The sequence below is a fragment of the Rhinichthys klamathensis genome, unplaced genomic scaffold (assembly GCF_029890125.1).
Source record: "Rhinichthys klamathensis goyatoka isolate OS25496 unplaced genomic scaffold, OSU_Roscu_1.1 h1tg000685l_1, whole genome shotgun sequence".
In the NCBI taxonomy this organism is placed as follows: Eukaryota; Metazoa; Chordata; class Actinopteri; order Cypriniformes; family Leuciscidae; genus Rhinichthys; species Rhinichthys klamathensis.
In genome coordinates, this window is record NW_026607114.1 from 545,001 (window position 1) to 569,579 (window position 24,579).

The 24,579-nt window shown below is 40.7% G+C and overlaps 2 protein-coding genes across 2 annotated transcripts in view; one reads left to right on the top strand and one right to left on the bottom strand.

Moving 5' to 3' along the window:
• Positions 1–2,583, top strand: part of LOC130076712 (interleukin-31 receptor subunit alpha) — a 19,991-nt gene extending 17,408 nt beyond the window's left edge. Inside the window, exons 16-18 of the mRNA XM_056241907.1 lie at positions 1,469–1,553; positions 1,636–1,717; positions 2,317–2,583. Coding sequence (XP_056097882.1) covers positions 1,469–1,553; positions 1,636–1,717; positions 2,317–2,583 — 434 coding nt within the window. The remainder of the gene's footprint in view (positions 1–1,468; positions 1,554–1,635; positions 1,718–2,316) is intronic.
• A 1,597-nt stretch (positions 2,584–4,180) lies between these two features.
• nudt12 (nudix (nucleoside diphosphate linked moiety X)-type motif 12) lies at positions 4,181–23,432 on the bottom strand. Its single transcript, XM_056241915.1, has 7 exons — positions 23,292–23,432; positions 21,004–21,194; positions 14,296–14,831; positions 12,066–12,233; positions 11,868–11,981; positions 6,664–6,863; positions 4,181–4,291 (listed from the first exon to the last, which is right to left on the bottom strand). The coding sequence occupies exons 2-7, from the start codon at positions 21,189–21,191 to the stop codon at positions 4,181–4,183; spliced, it is 1,317 nt and encodes a 438-aa protein (XP_056097890.1). The 5' UTR covers positions 21,192–21,194; positions 23,292–23,432.
• Positions 23,433–24,579: the final 1,147 nt, after the last annotated feature.

Below are 24,579 nucleotides of genomic sequence, written 5' to 3' on the forward strand. Positions count from 1 at the left end.
TAATTATTACATTACATGAGCCACGTTACATAGGCCTATTTTCAGTTAAAAATGGCGAAATTAGACAAAACTATATTAGTTTTCCTGATTATTTTTAGTCATTCGTTTAACATTTACGACCTAAAAAAATGTCAAATATGAAATGTTAAGTTTAGCTACTTACTTATCTCGCACTTGACCGTCCGCGTCGAGTTGCACTGTTAAAATGGTTAAAATTCGCGCTCAGCAGCGTCTGTGAACATAAAGCCCGCCTACTTTGATTTGATTGGTCATCTCAAATATTCTGACATTGAGGGGCAGTGACAGACCAATGAGGCTCAGATGAACACACACATGAACACACACACACACACACCCTGTCCTCTGTTTCTGACGTGCTCTCTGCTCTGCGCCGCTGCGGATTGAAGATGAAGAACGCGCTGAATCTGATAATAACAAGACTGAAGCGAACACGAATTTCTGTAGCCTACATTAATCACAAATTTTTAGGGGGGCTAGGCAGAAGTTGGGCCTATAGCGACGACCAACAATAATATATATTATTTTAAAAAAAAATTAAAAAAGCACCTCAGAAAATAGGGCACTTTCTCTCCAGGAATAAAAAGGGCAGGTGCTCAAGCCCCCTTTGATGTCTATGTGTGCACGTGCCTGCACTCACTCACACACTCACTCACACACACACACACACTCACTCACTCACTCACTCACTCACTCACTCACTCACTCACTCACACACACACTCACACACTCACTCACACACTCACTCACTCACTCACTCTCTCACACACTCACTCACTCACTCACTCACACACTCACTCACTCACTCACTCACTCACACACACACTCACTCTCACTCACACACTCTCTCTCTCTCTCTCTCTCTCTCTCTCTCTCTCTCTCTCTCTCACTCACTCACTCACTCATACACTCACTCACTCACTCACTCACTCACACACTCACACACACACTCTCTCTCTCTCTCTCACTCACTCACTCACTCACTCACTCACTCACTCACTCACTCACACACTCACTCTCACTCACACACACACTCTCTCTCTCTCTCTCTCTCACTCACTCACTCACTCATACACTCACTCACTCACTCACTCACTCACTCACTCACTCACACACTCACTCACTCACACACTCACTCACTCACTCACTCACTCACTCTCACTCACACACACACTCTCTCTCTCTCTCTCTCACTCTCTCTCTCTCTCTCACTCTCTCACTCACTCACTCACTCACTCACTCACTCACTCACTCACTCACACACTCACTCACTCTCACTCACACACACACTCTCTCTCTCTCTCTCTCTCACTCTCTCTCTCTCTCTCACTCACTCACTCACTCACTCACTCACTCACTCACTCACTCACTCACACACTCAACAGATGAGGATAATGTTACAGCAAACATACATTTGTAAATCATTCATGCATCTGTCTTTATTTGTCAGATTACGCTGAGTTGATGAGATTTGCCGTTCCAGTGGTTCTCCTGCTTCTCGTCTTTGGGATATTCTCTGTGTCATCAATGACCGTGTAAGCAGCGATCCCATGTGACGATCCGTCTTACAGTGTTGACTGTGGCTCCAGTAATGGCTCTGTAACCGTTTACTCACAGATGCAGGAAACATTTCCTCCCTGTCGTCGCCAATCCGAGGTTCAGTCTGATCGGCCGCTGGCTTCTCCACCCGCATCTGCAGGTCACTCAACACTTCCCGCTTGACAATCATTAGTTTTAATTAAAGTGTCCCTATTATGCTATTTTTATAGTTTTAGAACAGGATTACAAGGTCAAAAAACACTAGTTTCCTCATAATCTCCATTACAGCTTCAGCTCTTTTCTCTCAGTGTCTGAAACGCTTCGATTGAAGATTCAGTCTCTAAGCTCCGCCTCTCTGAGAGCTGCTCTGCTGTGATTGGCCAGAAACCAAACACTCATTATCATATCTGAATCTCAGCTCTTGATACGAACAGTAACGATGGCGTTGGTTTTACCGTATCAAACAGCGTCTTCGACATGAACAACACGAACTGAACTCTTCCAGTCTCAGATACACTAGTGTTTGAGGGCGGAGCTTAGAGACGCTGCTCAGCCAATCAAGACCAGAGGCGGGCATTATGCAAATTAGTTACAAACCTACACATGTTCAGCAGGACGAGAGACTGAGATAAACTCGCTTTTACGTTCACAAACAGCTCAACTACAAAAGGGAATATCACAAAAAGCTTAATAGGGGCACTCTTACTTTCTTACCAGTGAGAAAAGGCCGTTTGTGTGGATAACGTGTGATGTTAACAGGGCAGTGGACGGATCTGTGTGCTGAAACTGGAGAGTTTGTTCCCGTTGGACCCGCAGACGCAGAAGAGCCTCATAGAGGTGGAGCGGCGCGAGTCTTTGACATCAGAACACGAGGACGCGACTCCATCGAAGACCTCCACGAACACAGACGCCCTCCCCCCCCCCAGTCCACCCGAGTACGTCGATTTACCCCTATTAGCTGATCCTTCTGATTATGTTCAAAATGGACAAATTGTATTTCACTTTTCTGAGAAACCCTCAGACTGATATCTACATTTTCCCACTGTGATAAACCACGAATGCTTTTAATCTCGTCTCAATCGACTCAACGGCGGTTTCTCGTCTGTTTCAGAAGAATCTCACACAACTTTCACTCGTTTCACGTTTGCATTTACTACATAATATTTGATGAAGTCGAATCCACATCATGTGTTCACAGAAGCAGCGGATCTCAACCTGAGGGCCAATTTAAAACAAGATTATTCTTATTTTATGTTGCTATAATTTTCCAATGTTGCCTTTTTGTACTCGTAATTCCAAGTTTACATCTCACAATATTTTTATTAAATTTTTTTTGTTTCCGCTACAAAATAAATTCACATTTTAGTTTAATTCGCACTTTTAATTGTATAGCGTTTTTCATACTTTTTATCTCGCTCTTGCAAATTTATATCTTACAATTTAGACCTTTTTACACAACTGCGAGTTTAAATCTCACGACTCTGAGAAAATTCTTTGGAAAAGGGTTTGAATTGTGAGATAAAAAGTAGTAATCACCTTTTTAAACTCGTAATTACAAGTTTACATCTCACAATTTTTTATTACATTTTTTTTTTGTTTCCGCTACAAAATAAATTCACATTTCAGTTTAATTCGCACTTAATTGTATAGCGCTTTTCATACTTTTTATCTCACAATTCTGACTTTTTATCTCGCTCTTGCAAATTTATATCTTACAATTTAGACCTTTTTTCACAATTGCGAGTTTAAATCTCACAACTCACAAAAAGGTTTGAATTGTGAGATAAAAAGCAGCAATCACCTTTTTAAACTCGTAATTGCAAGTTTACATCTCACAAAAAAAAAAGTCTTGAATTCAGTTTTTTCACATATAAGGCCATATTTAAGGCCTTATTTTAATGACTTTGAAGAGCCATGATTTCCAATAGTCTTTAATCAAGGAAGCTTTATTTTAAAAGTGTGATTTCTTGAGCTGGAAAAGTCATGGAAATTAATAAAATCGCATCTAAAATGTATAGTTCCATGGGCATTTTAATAATGAATGCACATTTTTCTAATCATGCCAAGCTCTAGAAATCTTTTATCGGGTAGAAATTGAGAGTAAATAAAAAAAATAAAAACATCCATATCCTTAATCCGTATCCAGTAAAAAGTCACAGGGTCGTTGAAAACTGCTGTATACAAACAGGTTGAGAACCATTTCAGAAACATGATTTAAATAATGAAAAAGCTGAATGATGAAATGCATGTGTTTTACAGTTGCAGTATTGTGTAATATCACAGTCATGGTGCTTCCGGTTTGCAACAGCAAACTACCTTAAAATACACAGAATTGTATGAATTTCAAAGTTTGACTTCTCATGGTAAATCGTTTAAAGAGAAACAAAACATTCTGTTTGAGTTTATTTGTATCACATTCAGAGATGAGTGTGTCAATGATCTGGATGATGAATCTGGTGCTTTTAATGATTACAATATAAGGATATTGAACATTTTCTGCTGTCATGTCATGATTTTAATTGAATTTCAGTTCTATGATCTCTAAAGTACAGCCGATTGATTCGGTTGAAAGCTTCACACTGTTGAAGCAGATTAGATCAGTTTGATGAACAGATCCAGAGCTTCAGAGGTTAGCGGTGCAGCCGGCCCAGTGTTTGAGCAGGAGATGTGCGATGGCCTGTCGGGGGGGCATGTTGAACACCGCACGCTGGTCTTTCACCAGAGCGTCCATCACCTGAACGGCAGAGGAACGCGTTAGAATACCTCTGTTATTTACTCATGGCTATTTCAAAACACTGCTTCGAAACATTTACGAATCTTTTATTCCGAATCAATGTTTCGGAGCGTGTGTCAAACTGCCAGAGTCACGTGATTCAGTAAACGAGGCTTCATTACGTCATAAACGTTTCCAAACACTTCGAAATTTCAATAGTTCACCGCGGGGGATGATGATCTGTCTGTGTCTGTGGGTTTCACCTCAACTCTGATCAGTTTTAGACATTTGTAGACATTAGTATATTAAGATGAATAATGGTAGTTAATAGTCTCTTGGCCTGTTTAGCTGAGCCCTAACTAAACAAACACTGACAATTGATAAAAGAACGTATAGACACTTGATAATCTTATTAGATCATTGAGTTTGAAAGGTTTTACGTTCAATAAAAAAATTGCAATAGATTTGTAAACGGTGTTTTTATGCATGTTTGGTGCGGGTTTTTGTTGCATTTGCACTGTTCTGTAAGTACAAGTTCGGTAACACTTTACTTGAAGGGGTGTTCATAAGACTGACATGACACCTTCATAAGACTGACACATGTCATGAATATGAAGGAGGTTTTATGCATGTTTATGACAACTGTCATTAAGTGTCATTCGCTCAATTATGACATTTTTAATGCAAATATGACATAGTTTGAGATGTCTTTGTTATGACATCTTGACATTACCAAGACAACATAAATTGTCATAAATATGTCATAAACATGACAAAGCAGATTAATTATCAAACTTAAGAAACCACTTAGCTTTATGGGTTATCATTGCATTAAACTGTCATGTGGTGTTGACATTGGCTGTCATGAGGCCATTATAACCTTTTAATGACAAATTCAATGTGTACCACTGTAGTTGAGGTCAAAAAAAAATATTCATGACACAGTTATAATGGCCTCATGACAGCCAATGTCAACACCAACCACATGACAGTTTAATGTAATGTTAACCCATAAAGCTAAGTGGTTTCTTAAGTTTGATAATTAATCTGCTATATCATGTTTATGACATATTTATGACAGGTTGTGTTATCTTAGTAATGTCAATTTGTCATAACAAAGACATCTCAAACAATGTCACATTTGCATTAAAAATGTCATAATTGAGTGAATGACACTTAATGACAGTTGTCATAAACATGCATAAACCCTCCTTCATATTCATGACATGTGTCATGTCATGATTATGAAGGTGTCATGTCAGTCTTATGAACACCCCTTCAAGTAAAGTGTTACCGAAATGTATTATATAGCACCTTTCACAGACAAGGAAGGGCTTTACAGTACAGAAAAAAAAGAAAAAAAAAGTATCGAAATAAATAAAATAACAGCTGTACAAATTCTGTCGCCGTGGAGACGGTGTGGGATTGATTCGAAGCCTGGACACGACACGCACATTTGCTTCGGCTGTTTCCGTGTTCCTCGATCTGCCCTCCACTGCTGTTGGTATGAGCTGGCGTTTAGTTTTTACTTTATTTATGTCATATATACAAGTGTCGAAGACAATTTGTACATCTAGATGCATTGGTTGAGGCTCAGGCGTTCAACAGAAGTGCAGAATATACAGGTGAAACTCGAAAAATTAGAATATCGTGCAAAAGTTATAATTTTGATGATTATGAAAACCCCAAATTCAAAACCTCAGAAAATTAGAATATTACATGAAATCAATAAAAAAAAGGATTTTAAATACAGAAATGTCCGCTCTCTGAAAAGTATAATCATGCATATGTATATAGTTAAATATACTAAATATATTAGTTTCAACATTTAATTTGAATTACTGAAATACATGAACTGTTGCATGATATTCTAATTTTTCAAGTTTTACCCGTACAATCAAATACAATTTAGAGAAAAGAAAAAATGAGATATTTACAGTAAAGTATATAAATTTGCAAAACAAATATATGTTTATATGTTTGCTTTGTACATTAAATTTCTTTCCTGCAGCTCAGACAGGAGAGCGCTGGCGCTTGCAACGCCAAGGTCATGGGTTCGACTCCCAGGGAAAGCAAGAACTGATAATAATGTAAATGTGGAGCTTGAAATGCAATGTAAGTCGCTTTGGATAAAAGCGTCGCCAAATGCATAGATGTAAATAATAAAGTTATAATAAAATAATAAAGTGTTTGTAAAGGAAAGGTTTTCAGTGCAAGAGCCTGAAGTAGACAGTAAAATAATTTCTGTCATAAGAAGTTACAGTGCGTCTGCATTGCAGAGTGTTAATAAATGTAAATAATAAAGTTTATAGTATGTGAAGAGTGTTTTAAAGTACAAAACGCTGTTTGTGTGCAAAGGTCTGCATTACAGTGTGTGTGTGTGAGCGACGCACCTGCTGGCGTGTGAACCAGCGCGCCTCTTCGATCTCGCTCTCGTCCGCCGTGACGTCAGTGGTCAGAGCGACGCAGTGGCAGCCAATCATCAGGCAGGAGGGCATCGGCCAGGCCTGACTCGACAGGTACTGCACGGGTCCCACCTGAACACCACTCTCCTCCAGAACCTCCCGCCGCACCGCCGACTCCAGCGCCTCACCTGAGCGGCACATGACCATCAGCAGCCTATCACACTCAGCGCTGATACAATTAAAGGAGTTCACTTTAAGATGAAAATTAGCCCATGATTTACTCGCCGTCAAGCCATCCTAGGTGTGTACGACATTATATACACTTAGGATGACCCACAAAATGTGTTTTCCCCTCACGTTTTGACAATTTTCTTTCAAAAAAAGTCTGAATTGTGAGATTATGTTGCCTTTTTACATCTCACAATTTAGATTTTATTTCTCAGAATTATGTCCACGGAATAAATATTCACATTTAATTCTATAGCGTTTTTCACACTTTTTATCTCACGCTTGCGAATTTATTTCTTACAATTCAGACTTTTTTCACAATTGCGAGTTTAAATCTCACAACTCTGAGAAAATTATTTGGAAAAAGGTTTGAATTGTGAGATAAAAAGTAGCAATCACCTTTAAAAACAATTAATTAAAAAAAAAAAAATTTGAAATTAATTGCAAGTTTACATCAATTTAGTTTTATCAAATTTAAGGCCATAACAAAGTGGTAAAAGAAAAGTTCAGTTCACACATCGCAATTTTGATGTAATTCCTCGGAATTTTGTCTTCTTTATCCCGCCACGGAATAAAATAAATAAAAAAGTTCACAATTCAGATTTTTTTCCCCACATAAAATTCTCTTGGAAAAAAAATCAGAATTGTGAGAGAAAAATGTCCAATTACATTTTTAAACTTTAAATCTTGCAATTTTGATTTGATCTGTCAGAACCTCTGAATTCACATTCATTTGTATGACGTTTTTCCGCACAATTTTAAACTTTTCTTCAGAAAAATCTCTAGGAAAAGTTGGAATTGCGAGATAAAAAGTCTGTTAACCTTTAGTGGCCAAAATAAATATCTTAAATGGTATAAGAAAAGTATGGAAGCTTGTTTCCGGCATGGAATAAAAAAATAAAAAAAAGTTTTTTTTCCCTCACATTTTGACAATTTTTTTTATTAAAAAATCTAAAATTGAAATATAATGTTGTAATTTGCCTTTTTAAACTTGCAATTTTGATTTTATTTCTCGGAATTTTGTTCACAGAAATAAATTCACATTTCAGTTCGATTCACATTTAATTGTATAGCGTTTTTCACACTTAACGACTTTTTTTCTCACACTTGCAAATTATATCTTAAAATTCAGTTTTTTTGTTGATTTGTTTTTTACAATTGCGAGTTTAAATCTCACAAAAAGTAGCAATCAGCTTTTTAAACTCGTAATTGCAAGTTTACATCTCGCAAAAAAGTCTTAAATTCAGTTTTATCAAATTTAAGGGCATAAAAAAGTCTTAAATATCTTAAGTTGTACAAGAAAAGTATGGCGTTTAGTTTACACATCGCAATTTGGTTTAATTAATGGTTTAATTTCTCTGAATTCTGTCTTCTTTTTCTACGGAAGCCCTGAACCGCAACGTAAAAAACACACAAAAAACTAGCATTTCGAGATTAAAGTCGAAATATTTCGAGAGTACGAGAATACAGTCTTCCGTGGAAGTTGCGTGTGTGCTTGCCATTGTTTCACACTGCCACACACACACAGGCATTCATAATGGTGCATAGCGAGTGTTTCACACTCTGTGTGTGTGTGTGTGTGTGTGTTTTGTTTCAACAAAAGGAAATTCAACAGGTGCCAATCTACCAGCATAGCATTGTACGCCGGAATAGACTTTAGCCTGGAAAACCAAACCGGAAAACACTTTTCAGACTGGATGAATGAATTAATGAATGAATGAAGCATTTATATAGCGCTTTCATATGTCTACACTCAAAGCGCTTTACAATCATATCAGAGAACCATTAGTGGTTATTAAATCTGAGGAAATCACGGGATCCGGCCAAATGATTGGATACAGAATGATAAAATGTATCCAGAAGGTATTTACGGTGAAGAGGGAGACAGAACGGTTACTGTTGTGTTCTCGACCCAGATAGACGAGCACGAAAACATTTAAAAAACACTGCTACATAAAGTTTGGACCATTGGGATACTCGGGCGGAGTCTGTGCGCTCGTCTATAGGCAACGACATGGTCATTCTTGTTGGTAGATTAGCACCTGTGTAGAATTTTGTTGAAAGCCCAGATAACACACACACACACACGCGCTCTGAGCCAGTGGACGCGCACTGTTATGAATGCACACACTTCTACGGAAGACTTTAATTCTCGAAATGTTTCGACTTTAATCTCGAAATGTTTCGACTTTAATTCTCGAAATGTTTCGACTTTAATCTCGAAATGTTTCGACTTTAATCTCGAAATGTTTCGACTTTAATTCTCGAAATGTTTCGACTTTAATCTCGAAATGTTTCGACTTTAATTCTCGAAATGTTTCGACTTTAATCTCGAAATGTTTCGACTTTAATCTCGAAATGTTTCGACTTTAATTCTCGAAATGTTTCGACTTTAATCTCGAAATGTTTCGACTTTAATTCTCGAAATGTTTCGACTTTAATTCTCGAAATGTTTCGACTTTAATTCTCGAAATGTTTCGACTTTAATCTCGAAATGTTTCGACTTTAATCTCGAAATGTTTCGACTTTAATTCTCGAAATGTTTCGACTTTAATTCTCGAAATGTTTCGACTTTAATTCTCGAAATGTTTCGACTTTAATCTCGAAATGTTTCGACTTTAATTCTCGAAATGTTTCCACTTTAATCTCGAAATGTTTCGACTTTATTCTCGAAATGTTTCGACTTTAATCTCGAAATGTTTCGACTTTAATTCTCGAAATGTTTCGACTTTAATCTCGAAATGTTTCGACTTTATTCTCGAAATGTTTCGACTTTAATCTCGAAATGTTTCGACTTTAATCTCGAAATGTTTCGACTTTAATTCTCGAAATGTTTCGACTTTAATTCTCGAAATGTTTCGACTTTATTCTCGAAATGTTTCGACTTTATTCTCGAAATGGTTTTTTTTTTTACTGCTTTTTTTTTTTTACGTTGCGGTTCAGGGCTTCTGTATTTTTCCCACCACGGAATAAAAAAATAAAAAAAGTAATTGTGACATTTTTTCCTCACAATTTGGATTTTTTCAGGTCAGAACTGTGATAAAAATGGGCAAATACATTTTTAAACTTTACATCTTGCAATTGATTTTATTTCTCAGAATTAAGTCAGAATCTCAGAATTCACATTAATTTCTATTAGGGGTGGGCGCTATAACGGTATGAACGTCAACACCGGTATTATGTTGTGCCATGATATGGATTTTGCGATACCGAGGATACCGTAGGCTATTCATAAATTCAAATTTTGCAGTTATATTGTTTTGTTCAATTTGGTACTCTTTACAACTGTTAACACTAATGACGATACAGACAGAATCGAATACGCTGTTTAAGGAAATGGCTGATTTGGCGCTTCATACGCGTGAAGTTGCTGAGGCGATAACCGCTGTCCTGTGACGCGTTCAATGAAGGACCGTAACGTAGAACACATCGCTAGTGCTAAGCGGCTGTTCATAAAGGATGCATCTTTTGCGGTGGAATGGGAAATAACAAGGTAATGAGACGCAAGTTTGACTTTTAACTTGAGCGCAGCATTTTTAGAATGCTGTTTCATTTGCGAGACGCGGGTGCAACACCACAACAAGTTCGTCAAGCACAAACAAACGTTAAAGTTCTAGGCTACTGTATGTTTGAGATGTCATGTTTTCATGAAGGTTGAAAGGCTAAAAACTGCTATTATTATCTTTGTTTTTACAAAACATTTACTGCTAATAATATTATCCACGTGGAGACATTTCCCCGCAATGTAACGTTAGGCTATGAATAACAGGACACGACACACACATAAGCGCGCGCATACACACACACTGGTCCACTATCTTTGTGGGGACTCTCCATAGACGTAATGGGTTTTATACTGTACAAACTGTAGGCCTTTATTCTGTCTCCTTACACTAATGAATTAGTTTGTATGAAAATTTTCATTGTTTTTTTTCTTGTATACTTTTAAGTTCTATTTATTTGGTGCTTTGTTCAATCTCAAACCATTATTTTATTTTTATTATTAAGATGTCTGCACAAGAGTTAACTGTAATCTGTGCAAACATTAAACTTAAATTAAACGTCTCGCTTTGGTCTACACTGGAAGTGTTCTGCTCGCTCTGCTAAAGCTAAACTATAATTACTAAAACTGAAACTAAATAAAATAAAAACGATATATAGAAATGTGTTTGCAAAATAAACACTAACAAAACCATTAATGAAACTAGCTAAAACTAAACTGAAATTTAAAGCAAAATTGAAAACGATATTAAAATAAAAACTAATTTAAAAAAGCAAAACTATAACAACAGATATTCCCGGCGGAGACAGAGCACACCCGAAGACGGCTCTCACTCAGAAATCAATAAAGTCTTCATTCGCTGCCGGTTCTCATTATGACAAGACGAGCAAAAAGTGGAAAGACATAACAAGTGCATTTAGGCCTACCTCATGTTGCACGTTTGCACTTTTTGAGAGGAAAAAATGGCACAAAAAAAACATTTCAGGTCTATGTCCAATGAAATGCCTCACCTTTTTCTAGTTATCTAGTGTTAAAATACATATTTTGCCTGTAATTTAACTAAGGTGTACTAAAATGTGATTCCAATTTTTTTTCTCATATCGCGATATAATATCGATATCGTCCGGACAGTGAAAAATATCGTGATATGAATTTTTGCTCATATCGCCCACCCCTAATTTCTATGACGCTTTTCTCACAATTCAGACTTTTCTTCTCTAGAAACTTTAACTTTAAAAGTTAAGACTTTTTAAATCGCAATTCCCACTAAGAAAAGATAAGAAAAGTCTTTCAAGATAAGAAAAGTCTGGAAATGACTTTTCTGAAAGTTTTTTTTGTCATTTTCTGAAATGACCTGGAAGAAAAGCATGGAAGCTTCAGACTTTTTATGGTCTTGAATGTGATCAAACTGAATGTGCGACTCTTAAGGAAGCCTTTGATCCAGAGCTTGGGTTTCAGATACCTGGCTCTACGAACCCGGCGAGGCAGGAGAACAGTCCTGGAGGAAAGCTCTTCTTGCGTCCCAGCAGACACTGATTCCCGTCGGGGTGAAGGACTAACATGATCACCACCGGATCTGGAAGTGCAGATGGACAAGCCAGACGTGTGAAAGATCATATTCCCCGAGCTCCGGCTGAGCCGTAATTGGGAGTTTACTTGCCAACTCTGGGATAACAGGTGTTGTGGACGCCCTGGAGACTTCTGCAGCCTGCTTTCAAACAGGTCCTCTTGTAGCCGGCCTCCTCTACTTTAGTGGTGCTGCCACACGTCGGGCAGAACAGGTACCGGCTGTGCCACGCGAGAACCGATCTGGCCTGAGCCACAACGCCTGTGTGTGAAAGCATGATTAATGTCATAAACAAAGCACATCTTACATCATAAACTATATTTACAGTCAAACCAAAAATTATTCAGACACCAGATATGATTTTTTACACTATAGTTCATTTATGTAAGTGAGGAGAGCAAAATAAAGTAAACTGTGACATATTATACACAAATATTCTTCATACAGTGACTACCAGTAACAATTATGGGACCAAACGTTATTTAGACACTTTGAGCTGATCATGTTTTGCTTAATGGGATAGTTCACCCAAAAAATGAAAATTCACCCATGATTTACTCACCCAGAAGTCATCCTAGGTGTATATGACGAATACAATCGGAGTTATATTAAATGTCCTGGCTCTTCCAAGCTTTATAATGGCAGTGAATTGCTATATGTCTTTCGAAGTCCATAAAAGTGCATCTGTCCATCATAAAAGTGCATCTATCCATCATAAAAGTGCATCTGTCCATCATAAAAGTGCATCTATCCATCATAAAAGTGCATCTATCCATCATAAAAGTACATCTGTCCATCATAAAAGTGCATCTATCCATCATAAAAGTGCATCTATCCATCATAAAAGTGCATCTGTCCATCATAAAAGTGCATCTGTCCATCATAAAAGTGCATCTGTGCATCATAAAAGTGCATCTATCTATCATAAAAGTGCATCTATCCATCATAAAAGTGCATCTGTGCATCATAAAAGTGCATCTGTCCATCATAAAAGTGCATCTGTCCTTCATAAAAGTGCATCTAGCCATTATAAAAGTGCATCTGTCCATCATAAAAGTGCATCTATCCATGATAAAAGTGCATCTATCCTTCATAAAAGTGCATCTGTGCATCATAAAAGTGCATCTATCCATCATAAAAGTGCATCTGTCCTTCATAAAAGTGCATCTAGCCATTATAAAAGTGCATCTGTCCATCATAAAAGTGCATCTATCCATGATAAAAGTGCATCTATCCTTCATAAAAGTGCATCTATCCATCATAAAAGTGCATCTATCCATGATAAAAGTGCATCTGTCCATCATAAAAGTGCATCTATCCATCATAAAAGTGCATCTGTCCATCATAAAAGTGCATCTGTCCATCATAAAAGTACATCTATCCATCATAAAAGTGCATCTGTCCATCATAAAAGTGCATCTATCCATCATAAAAGTACATCTGTCCATCATAAAAGTGCATCTATCCATCATAAAAGTGCATCTATCCATCATAAAAGTGCATCTGTCCATCATAAAAGTGCATCTATCCATCATAAAAGTACATCTGTCCATCATAAAAGTGCATCTATCCATCATAAAAGTGCATCTATCCATCATAAAAGTACATCTGTCCATCATAAAAGTGCATCTATCCATCATAAAAGTGCATCTATCCATCATAAAAGTACATCTGTCCATCATAAAAGTGCATCTATCCATCATAAAAGTGCATCTATCCATCATAAAAGTGCATCTATCCATCATAAAAGTGCATCGGTCCATGATTAAAGTGCTCCACAGGCTCCGGCGGGTTAATAAAGGCCTTCTGAAGCGAAGCGATGCATTCATGTAAGAAAAATATCCATATTTAAAACTTTATCAAACTATAACTATCTTTCGGCAGACGGAATACGCATCGATTTATGCCAAAAGAGCAACAACGCTCTCGACCCGACGCACAACGTTAACGCTCAACAACGCTCCCGGAAGGAAAAAACAACTGAATAAGGTTGAATTTAAAATTGAACTCCACAATTAGATAATACCAGTTTAGCTCAACCAGTGACCAAGCAATGCTTCATGTTGTTCAGTGTGTGTGTAAAAAGAGCATTAGCAATTACAGAAAACACACTTCAGCAAAACATGATCAGCTCAAAGTGGAGGAATCATTGTTACTGGTAGTCACTGGATGAAGAATATTTGGGTGTAATATGTCAGTTTACTTTATTCTGCTCTCCTCACTTACAGAAATTAACTATAGTGTCCTGATCACACTAGTGGAACAATATCACAATCTGGTGTTTGATTAATTTTTGGTTTGACTGTGAGTTAAGGAATCCCACCTGCATCATCGTCACTCAGCCTCAAAAGTCCCGGCATCGCTCCCGGAAGGAAAAAACAACCGGGATCTTCAGCTTTCAGGAATTCTGCAGGATCGTCTTCGGTATCGAGAGCGAACCACGCCAGCAGATTATCGTCCTTCTCCTGTTTCTCCTGTTTCTCCACTCCCAGGAAAACCAGCACCGCGTCTCGGTTCTTCAGCATCTCCTGGACTCGCGGCGCTCTGAGTTTACAGAGCCTGGTTCCGCCCGCTCCCGACGACACCAGAGGATTCAGCTTGTGGAAGAGCAGGAACACCGACTCTGGAGAAGCTCGTTTGGAGTCGAGCCACTCCGAGTCGCTCCGCTTGACGCTCATTCTGTCCAGAAACTCTCTGTTGAAGAACGTGTCCGGCTCTTCCCCGGCGCGCTCGGGGAGAAGACGATGGAGATCGGGATCGGGAGCGCTGGCCAACAGACGAACGATGTGTCGGTGACCCCAGAACTGGGCCACGTCTGCGGCCGTCTGACCCGAGCGGTTCGTGCCGCTAGTGTCACATCTGAAAGAGTGACGGTAATCAAATCTTTCATTCTTCTTTCCTTCACATTTCTGTTGATGTTCAGTTTGTCATTGTTCAGATGAACATGAAATTAAACTGCACTTGTTCCTGTTATTGTGGTGAAAGATTCATCAGTGCATTTATTCCAAAGACTAAAATTATTGTTTCTAAAATGATTACAAATAGGGATGGCCCGATACCATTTTTTTTCAAACCGATACGAGTACGAGTATTTACATTTGTGTACTTGCCGATACCGAGTACCGATACCGATATTTCTACCGCAAAAGTAATAGGCTCCCAGAAAAGAAGACGACTATTTTAGAACACAGGTTAGAAGACAAGGTTATTTTCTTCTCTGCTTGTTTTAACAAGTCTAAAAATAAATAAAAATTAGTAAAATAATAAATGTATTAACACACAAACCACTGTTAATTTAACATAAAAGCAAGCAGGCTAGTGCATGGTCTGGCATGACTGAATGCGCGCAAAGTGCGCTCCCTTAATAAATCCTAAAAGCTGACAGTTCATCGCGATCTCACACATCTCTGTTATTATCAATGAAGCTGACTGCACAATGAATCTTTCATAATCGTCAGGCCGCGTCGAAGAGGGGAACCCCGTTTTTCCCGGACGTCCACGAACACGTGGTTAAGTCGTGGGCTGCGCCCCAGTCGGCGCGCACCCACTCTGCCACTCAGTCCTTGTTCGCACATGTAGACGAGGCTGTAGCCCACGGTTACGTGCGCATGCCGCCCGTCGAGGAGACCGTCGCCACTCACCTGTGCCCATCGACGTCTGCACTGGGCGCGGACCGCAGCCTGCCGTCCAAGCCCTGCAGGTTCACGGCCCACCAAGCGGATAAGGCGTACGGAGCGGCAGGAGAGGCAGTATCAGCTCTCCACACCATGGCTATTCTACAGGTGTTCCAGGCGAAGTTGCTTAAGTCCCTGGATGGCGTCGCCTCTGTTGACGCTGACGTCATCCGGGATCTCCGCTCAGCTACAGACCTTGCGCTGATGGCCACCAAACGCTCAGCGCAAGCCATCGGTCGCTCCATGGGTTTTCTGGTCGTCCTCCACAGACACCTGTGGCTGACGCTGTCTGATGTCAAGGATTCCGACCGGAAAACCTTGCTTAATGCTCCCATCACCCCAGCCGGTCTCTTTGGGAACGCGGTGGAGGCTGTCACGGAGCGTTTCTCGGAGACCCAGAAACGCGCTAAAGCCATGAGCCACGTGATCCCGCGTCGAGCGCCCCCGGTTCGTCAGCGTTCGCGCTCGTCATAGGCTACCCGGAGCCAGCCCCAGAGCTCGGTGAGACAATCGGCGGCGCCTCGCACCGAGCCGGATGCTCGCGCTTCCCGGGGCAGACAGTGGCCGGGACCCGGGAGAAAGAACCAGGGCCAGAGAACGAGCCCGCGCCGAGGGAAGGTCAGCGCGCCCCCCTCCGCGTCAAAGCCTTCTTCCTGACGGAGCAGCCAAGAGGAAGAGAGAGCGCGAAGGAGGACCGGCCTCCAAGCGCCGTGTTCTTATGCATCGTGTCCCTCATGTTCAGTTGAGCGACGATTGCATATGTGTGAATGTTGTTTGTTCCAAAAAATTAATAAAAGCATGTATCCCTTCACAAAAAGAGCTTTTTCTTCCTCTTACACCTCACATTGTGTCACAAGCCCTTTCACGAGACAGCGCAGGGTCACACTCGATGACTATAATGGCATCTCATGGGCACGAGATCGCCAGCACTACACTCAGCCCACTGCGAGCCGCACTCCCACCAGGGCTATCAGCCTCGCGGGAGTGCGGCTCCAGTCTAAACACTACACTGGGGGCGGCTATGACCGCAGTTCGAGTACGCACTCTGAGTCATTTTCTGGGTGCGAGGGAATCAATTCCGGGCATTTCACCGTGGGTGTTGGGCTTAATTCGACACGGGTATTCGCTTCAGTTCAGACGCAGACCACCCCGTTTCAACGGCGTGATCCCGTCATTAACTTTGCCCCAAAACGTTCCCGTTCTGAGACAGGAAGTTCTCAGTCTGCTCGAGAAAGGAGCGATAGAACCGGTTCCCCCGAACGAGAGGGAGAGCGGTTTCTACAGCCGCTACTTTGTGGTACCCAAGAGAGGGGGGGTCTCCGTCCGATCCTGGACCTGAGACCCATAAACCGAGCACTTCACAAGCGCGCGTTCAAAATGACAACGTTGAAGCAGATTCTGGCGCAAGTTCGTCCCGGGGATTGGTTCGCTTCAGTGGATTTAAAGGACGCGTACTTTCATATCCAGATAGCAGCGCGCCACAGGCGTTTTCTGAGGTTTGCGTTCGAGGGCACAGCTTATCAGTACTCAGTACTCCCGTTCGGATTGGCTCTTGCCCCCGGCACCTTTTCGAAGTGTGTGGACGCGGCGCTTTCTCCCCTCAGGTCGAGCGGAATGCGCATCCTAAATTATCTGGACGATTGGTTGATTCTAGCCCACTCGCGAGAGGTGCTAATCGGTCATGTGGAAATACTACTTCGTCACCTGGACTCGCTGGGGATGCGTGTAAACGAACAGAAAAGCGTGTTCACACCGAGTCAGACCACAACATTTCTGGGAGTGTGCTTGAACTCAATAATGATGCGAGCCCATCTCTCTCAAGAGCGCATAAAGTCTCTGACATTGTCTCTGGACCGTTTCAGACCGAGGAATTTCAGAGGCTGTTAGGTCTTTTTGGCGGCAGCCTCCCCAGTGTGTCATCTGGGGCTGTTGCATATGCGCCCTCTTCAAATCTGGTTGAAGCTCCGAGTCCCTCAGGGGGCGTGGTCGTCCGGACTCAGGCGCATCACGGTCACCCGCAGCTGCATTCGCACTTTGGTACCGTGGAAAAACCCAGCGTTATTCAGTTCAGGGGTTCCGATGGGCACCGTGGCGCATCGCACCGCAGTCTTGACGGATGCATCAACCTCAGGCTGGGGAGCAGTGTGCATGGGCGCGACTGCCTCAGGCTTATGGACGGAGTCGCAGCGAAAGTGGCATATAAACCGCTTGGAATTGATGGCGGTATCCTTAGCCCTCAAAACCTTCCGGTCACAGTTAGAGCGTCAGCATGTACTGATTCGGACCGACAACACGTCGGTGGTCTCATACATAAATCGCCAGGGAGGCGTGCGCTCCAGACTCCTATTCGAGCAGGCGGCGAGTCTCCTGCTGTGGGCAGACCGGCACCTTCTATCCGTGAGAGCAGCGCATATTCCCGGTGTTTTGAATCGCGGAGCGGATATGCTCTCGAGGAATGGGATTCCTCATGGAGAGTGGAGGCTTCACCCGGGATCGGTGCAGATGATCTGGGATCGGTTCGGGAGGGCGGAAGTCGATCTGTTCGCCTCGAGCGAGAACACGCACTGCCAGGCGTTCTTCTCGCTGTCTCGTTCCCCCTTGGGACGGACGAACGACGCCTTGACTTCGCGCTGGCCGAGAGCCAGACTTTACGCCTTTCCTCCGGTGAAGATTCTGCCTACAGTGTTATGCAAAATCAGAGAAGAGAAAGCGTCTGTGATTCTCGTAGCCCCGAACTGGCCGAATCAGCCCTGGTTCGCGGACATGATGGAATTACTAGTGGACTCCCCGTGGGAAATTCCGCTCAGGAGAGACCTGTTATCGCAGGCGAACGGCACGGTATGGCACCCCAACCCCGGGCTGTGGAACCTTCATGTATGGCCGCTGCGGGGACTCTGAATGAGCGGGACGCTCTGCACTCTCGAGCGATGAGCACTGTCGCTGAGGCGCGCGCCCCATCCACTAGGCGTTTATACAAATTGAAATGGGAAGTTTTCTCTAAATGGTGCCAGGATATCAGTATTGACCCGGGTAATTGCACCGTGTCGCTTCCTTCAGCACAGGATGGATAATGGGAGTTTACCGTCCACTCTGAAGGTGTATGTGGCTGCTATTTCTGCGTTTCACCCCCCGATCGAAGGACAGTCGATCAGTAAACATGCGTTGGTGATCAGTTTTCTCAGGGGAGCTAGGAGATTATGTCCGTCACGGCCGCCTTCTGTGCCGGCGTGGGATTTAGCCCTAGTGTTGAGGGCTCTGTCTCTTCCACCGTTTGAGCCACTGGCTTCGATTGCGATCAAGGAGCTTTCCCTGAAAACTGCTTTGCTTCTCGCTCTTGCTTCAGCGAAACGTGTGGGGGACCTACAAGCGTACTCGGTTCACGAGGACTGCATTCGTTTTGGACCGGGATTGTAATGTCACTCTTCGGCCAAGACAGGGTTACGTTCCGAAGTCACTCAGTACTCCGTTCAAAGCGCAGGTTGTTTTACTGCCGGCGTTGTCTTCTGAGTTGTCAGTCTCGCGTGATACTGATGCTCAGAGCGCTGTTTGCCCAGTCAGGGCTTTACGGATGTATATGACTCGCTCAGCCGCTTTTCGTCAATCGGATCAGCTATTTTTATGCTTTGGCGGTTGCAACAAGGGACGTGGAGTTTCGAAACAGAGGCTTGCTCACTGGATTGTGGATGCTATTGCCTTGGCTTATGATTGCCAGGGGGTGGTCTGTCCCCTCAACATTAAGGCCCATTCGACGAGGGCGATCGCCTCTTCGTGGGCCTGGTCCAGAGGTATGTCTATAAGGGACTTGTGTCTTGCTGCTGGCTGGTCTTCTCAGAATACGTTCGCCAGATTTTATAAGTTGGATGTACCTTCTGTTGCGTCTCAAGTGCTTTCGGTGAGCTGAGCCTTCAGGTTGTGCATGAATGCTTGATTTATGTATTGTGCTTATGCAACTGTCGCCGCTTTGCTGCTGACTTGTATTATAGTTGCTATTACTCTGTGTTGTTCTGCCCTGAATGATTCAGTGCAAGACTTTCCTCTATTCATTTGCTTGGGATATGCAAATTTTGATGAGGTTTAGAAAGCGCGCTATTGGCTCGCTTCGCCCTATCAGGAGCTCGTATTTCTAGTAGCACAGCTATTGGATGAGGGTTCTGTCATTCTCGAGTGGGTGGGTTCACTGCTCCACGGCGGGATTTGACACAGTTCCCATACTACGTCATCGACGTAAATGGCGAAGTGACCGCCTTGAAAGGGAACGTCTCCGGTTACTTTCGTAACCTCGGTTCCCTGAAAGGCAGGGAACGAGACATTTACGTCGAACGCCGTGTCGCTTGTTCATTCGAGCGTTCAGTCGTATTCTGATGCAATTGACGCGCGTATGCAATTTATACTGCCAGCAGGCGTGTCAGTATTTGCATACTTTGCGTCAATTGGCCAGCTGTCTCCAGCTGGCGTTAGCCCATAAGATTTCAGCAGAAGTGAAGAAGGGGAGGAGTTCCCATACTACGTCATCGACGTAAATGTCTAGTTCCCTGCCTTTCAGGGAACCGAGGTTACGAAAGTAACCGGAGACGTTCTTCCGCCTACGTCCCGCTTGACCTTTCACCCTGATTACGTAACGTGTGTCGCATCACAGCTCGTGCAAGACCAGCATTAGTGGTTATAAAGTATATAAATGTGTATTTTGTTATAAATATCCGCTGGTTTGTCTAGATCAGACTCTTATTCCTCGGCTGGATCGTGTCGAGACTTTGAAGCTGCACTGAAACTCACATCTGGACCTTCGACCCGTTGGACCCCATTGAAGACACTATATGGAGAAACCCTGGAGTGTGTTCCTCAAAAACCTTCATTTCTGTTCCGAACGAAGAAAGAAAGACATGAACATGACGTGGGGGAGAGTAAACTATCAAGAAATGTTAATTCTGAAGTGAACGACTCCTTTAAGGTGGAGGCCCTAAAAGAACATATGAATATTTCAATGCTTTTGCGTTCCCCTGAGAAACTGCATTGAATATTAAGTTAAGTCACATTTATTTATACAGCGCTATTACAGCAGTGTTTCAGAGCAGCTTTACAGAGATAACAGGACAATAATGCAGCACAGTTTGTCCAGAAGAGAATAGCGTCACAGTCCAGCTTAAGTCAGTTCAGTGATGCTTCATTTCTGTAGTAAAAAAAGTTATTAGTTTAGTTTTTATATATAGTCTGGAGTAAACCGTGATGTCATCGTCCAGCTCAGTTCAGTTCTTGTATAATAGTGTCAATGCAGGAGATCAATAATATTGTTGAATATTAAATGAAATGTTAATGATGAAATGTAATGAGTGCTAGTTCGGCAGGAGTTGTTCTCTCACCCGTGGGACAGCAAGACTTTGGCCACGTCGTAGTGTCCGTTCCTGGCGGCCAGCATCAGAGCGGTCCAGCCCGTCTCTCCTCGCTGGTTCAGGAGCTCTGCGGACTGAGACATCAGCACCGAAACCTTCTCCACGTCTCCTCGAGACGAGGCGTCCAGAAACCGCATCAGCAGCTCGTCTGAGAACATCGCCTGAGAACGCTAACGCGAAGAGCCTGATGAGACATCGCCACTCATTTCATCATCACAACTGTACAATAAGGTCCCATTAGTTCACAAATGCATTGCTCTAATGTTAACAAATAACCTTATTATAAAATGTTAACAGAACTTTTATGCGTGTGTGTGTGTGTATAAGGGATGCACCGTATCGGTATCGGCCGATATATGTTCATTTTTAATGTTAGCGTTATCGGCCCGATATATTAAAGCTGATAAATAGTGTATTATGTCCTTCAGCTGAGACTCTTCAGATGCGCACTGTTCAACATAATGGGTTTGAATTGCTTGAAATATGATTTAAATCACTTCAAAAAAGAAAATAGAGTAAAGTGCAACATGTTCAGCACAAGTCTGTCATATCAGATCCATAAAATTATAATGAGAACATTATAATTGTGTGTTTGGGACGTGGCTTTTAATGGTGAGAGTTTGTTTTTGTAATCAGGCTCTCAAAAAATTATGTAAAAATGTAGATTTATCGGCCAATATATCGGTTATTGGCGTTCAAATATCAAGGTTATATAAAGGGTAATATAATATATATATATATATATATGCATTTATTTTTCTACAATGTATTGTTTAAGAAAGAAAACTGAATAAGGTGAGCATATCTATATTTATATTATTCATTTAGCAGATGCTTTGGTTACACTTTATTTTAAGGTGATGTAGTTACATTGTTCTTACTCTAATAAGTATTAGGGATGCAGATGCATATAAAAATGTTGGCCGATAACCGATAATTCTTTATATTTGAAAACCGATAACCGATATATTGGCTGATGAATCCAAATCCAAATTTTTATACAAGTTTTGAGACCCTTATTACAAAAACAAAAGTCTCACAAATAAAAGCCATGACCCAAACACACAATTATAAAGTTCTCATCATAATTTTATGTAGCTGATATCACTTTACTGTATATTACATTTCACTTTAAGTGATTCCAATCATATTTCAAGCAATTCAAAAGCATCATGTTGAACAGTGCGCATCTGAAGAGTCTCAGATGAAGGAAATAATGCATTATTTAATAGCTTTAATATATCAGCCAAATTTTCTTATTAGGCCGATAACGATAACATTAGAAATGAACGTATATCGGCCGTTACCGATATATCTTGCATCCCTAATAAGTACTGAGTATTATTAATTAATTATGTACTTACTACAGTGTCATGGTTTGGGTTTGGTTTAGTTTCTTGTAATTATGCATAATTTACTGTTATTACTACAGTAAGTACATGTAGTAATGTGTAACTACATTACCTTCAAATAAAGGGTTTATCCAAAACTACTAGCAAATAAGGTTACATTCATTCTAAGCAAAAACTTAAATTTACTTAAATCTTATTATTTTAGAATCACAGATTAACATCCTGGTTTAACAAAAATATGTTCTAAGAACGTTGTTATAGTGTTCCCATTAAGTTATGAAAACATTATTTCTGAATGTTCGAAATTTTTTTAAATGTTTTTTAAAAAATGCAACATTTTAATGCAACATTCCATTTTATCATTCTTCAAACATTATGGGAACGTTACTTTGGAATGTTCTCTGAACGTTTAAAACAAGTAACGTTAGTAACATTAAAAAAACGTTAAAATTCTATCTAGAGTAGACTATATCCAAAACGACTAGCAAATAAGGTTAATTCATTATAATAGCAAATAAGGTTATTCATTCTAAGCCAAGCTTTTTTTAATTTACATTTTTGGGGCGAGATATGAACTAGATATTGAATCTGGATCACCATTGGTTACCTAATGGAAATATATTTAAATAGTATTTCTATCCACATATTTCTGTATTATAGATTGATTATGACACACGACAGTAACAGCAGCTCATATTCAGTAAAACTTTTTTTTCATTTCAAGATCTTTTCATCTGTTTTGAAGAATGCGCGGCAGTAAATTTGATCAATGACATGACATAATGACATAAACGATGATTGTATATTAATGTTATATTTTATTATAGGCATTCCTCCACATTACAACAATATAGTATTTAGACATTTTATTATATGTTAAAATTGCCAACAAATATAATTACTCACCAGACAAACTGTTAATTTATTTCATAGGTTGGGTTGAAGTTCAGAGTGATTTTGATGTTTTGTAACGCGTCTGTTTGCCTGTCGCTCGGTTATGACGCACTGAAGCGCCTGTGATATTTTCCTGCGCAAGCGCGACACTTAGTGGAGAGAAGCGGCAATTACAACCTTTTGTAAAGTTTGGACAGTCACAGACTGAATTTAATTTTCTCATATTCCTCAAAACCAGTAAATCAACTGGTTTCTGCCTAAATACTTTAAATTAATTTAGTTGACAAACATATATTATACCTATACAATTATTATTATTATCTATATTTTTCAAAACAAAAAGTGTTTCGTTTTTCATGTAGAAGTTGCAGTGGATGTTGAAGGAAAGCGAGGTCGGGCACACAGATCTGAACTCATTCTTTTTCACTTTCCTATTATTAGCAGTTCTAACATTTGCCGAATAAACTAAATACAGACTCCAGACAGACGATATCTGTTTTGTCAGTCAAACCTGTGAACAGCGAGTCTTTTCTTGTAACTATATATATATAAAAAAAAAAAAAAATTAGCCAGAGAGTTTGACTGAAAGCCAGGAGAGCAGAAGCAGAAGACGACGTGATGTTAAAAACGATCAGAGTTGGTTTATTGAATAATCTTGTTTCATCTGACCAGTACAAATTCAACAACTGTTATTATATTAGCAATTAGCAAAGGACAAGCACAGGAAAAACAAAACACTGCTTCACAACTTCATCCTGTGACTTTAAAAACCTTGACATTGTGAAAACAAACCAACAATCTCCACAAACATAAGATTACACAACAGCAGAAAGAAAAACAAAACAAGTAATATAAAAACAGAACATGACATAAATTAGGCTATGTAATAAAATGAATAGCCTACATGATAAATCAAATTAAAACTACATGAATGACTAACAATTATACAAATTTAATTGAATAAAAACATACACATTTCAATCACTGTGAATATCGACTGCACATTTATTTGTTTAATTCTGTGCACATTAATTGGTAAGCATATATGCTATGATCGCTCCGGCCATGTTTTTTTTCTTGCATATTATTATTATTATTATTACTATTATTATGGCGCCAGTGTGTTTGTCGGCATGCCGTCATGCTTTGGAGTGTTTTTGTTTGTTTACGTTTTTGGTGCCTGTCCAACTTTGGGCCTGCTTTCGGCGCTTCTTTGCTAAGTGGAAATCCCATGTTGCTCTACAATCACAAAACTCTTAGCATCGCATTCGCACGTCTTTATCGGCGTTGGGATTCCGGG

Bases quoted from the DNA above. Each gene is read 5' to 3' on its own strand.
- nudt12 (XM_056241915.1), bottom strand. From the start codon at position 21,191: ATGTTCTCAGACGAGCTGCTGATGCGGTTTCTGGACGCCTCGTCTCGA. The intron at 11,982-12,065 runs GCAAGTAAACTC...CTGCACTTCCAG, and splicing joins CACCTGTTATCCCAGAGTTG to ATCCGGTGGTGATCATGTTA. The intron at 4,292-6,663 runs GTGCGTCGCTCA...TCTGCCGTTCAG, and splicing joins GCTGGTTCACACGCCAGCAG to GTGATGGACGCTCTGGTGAA.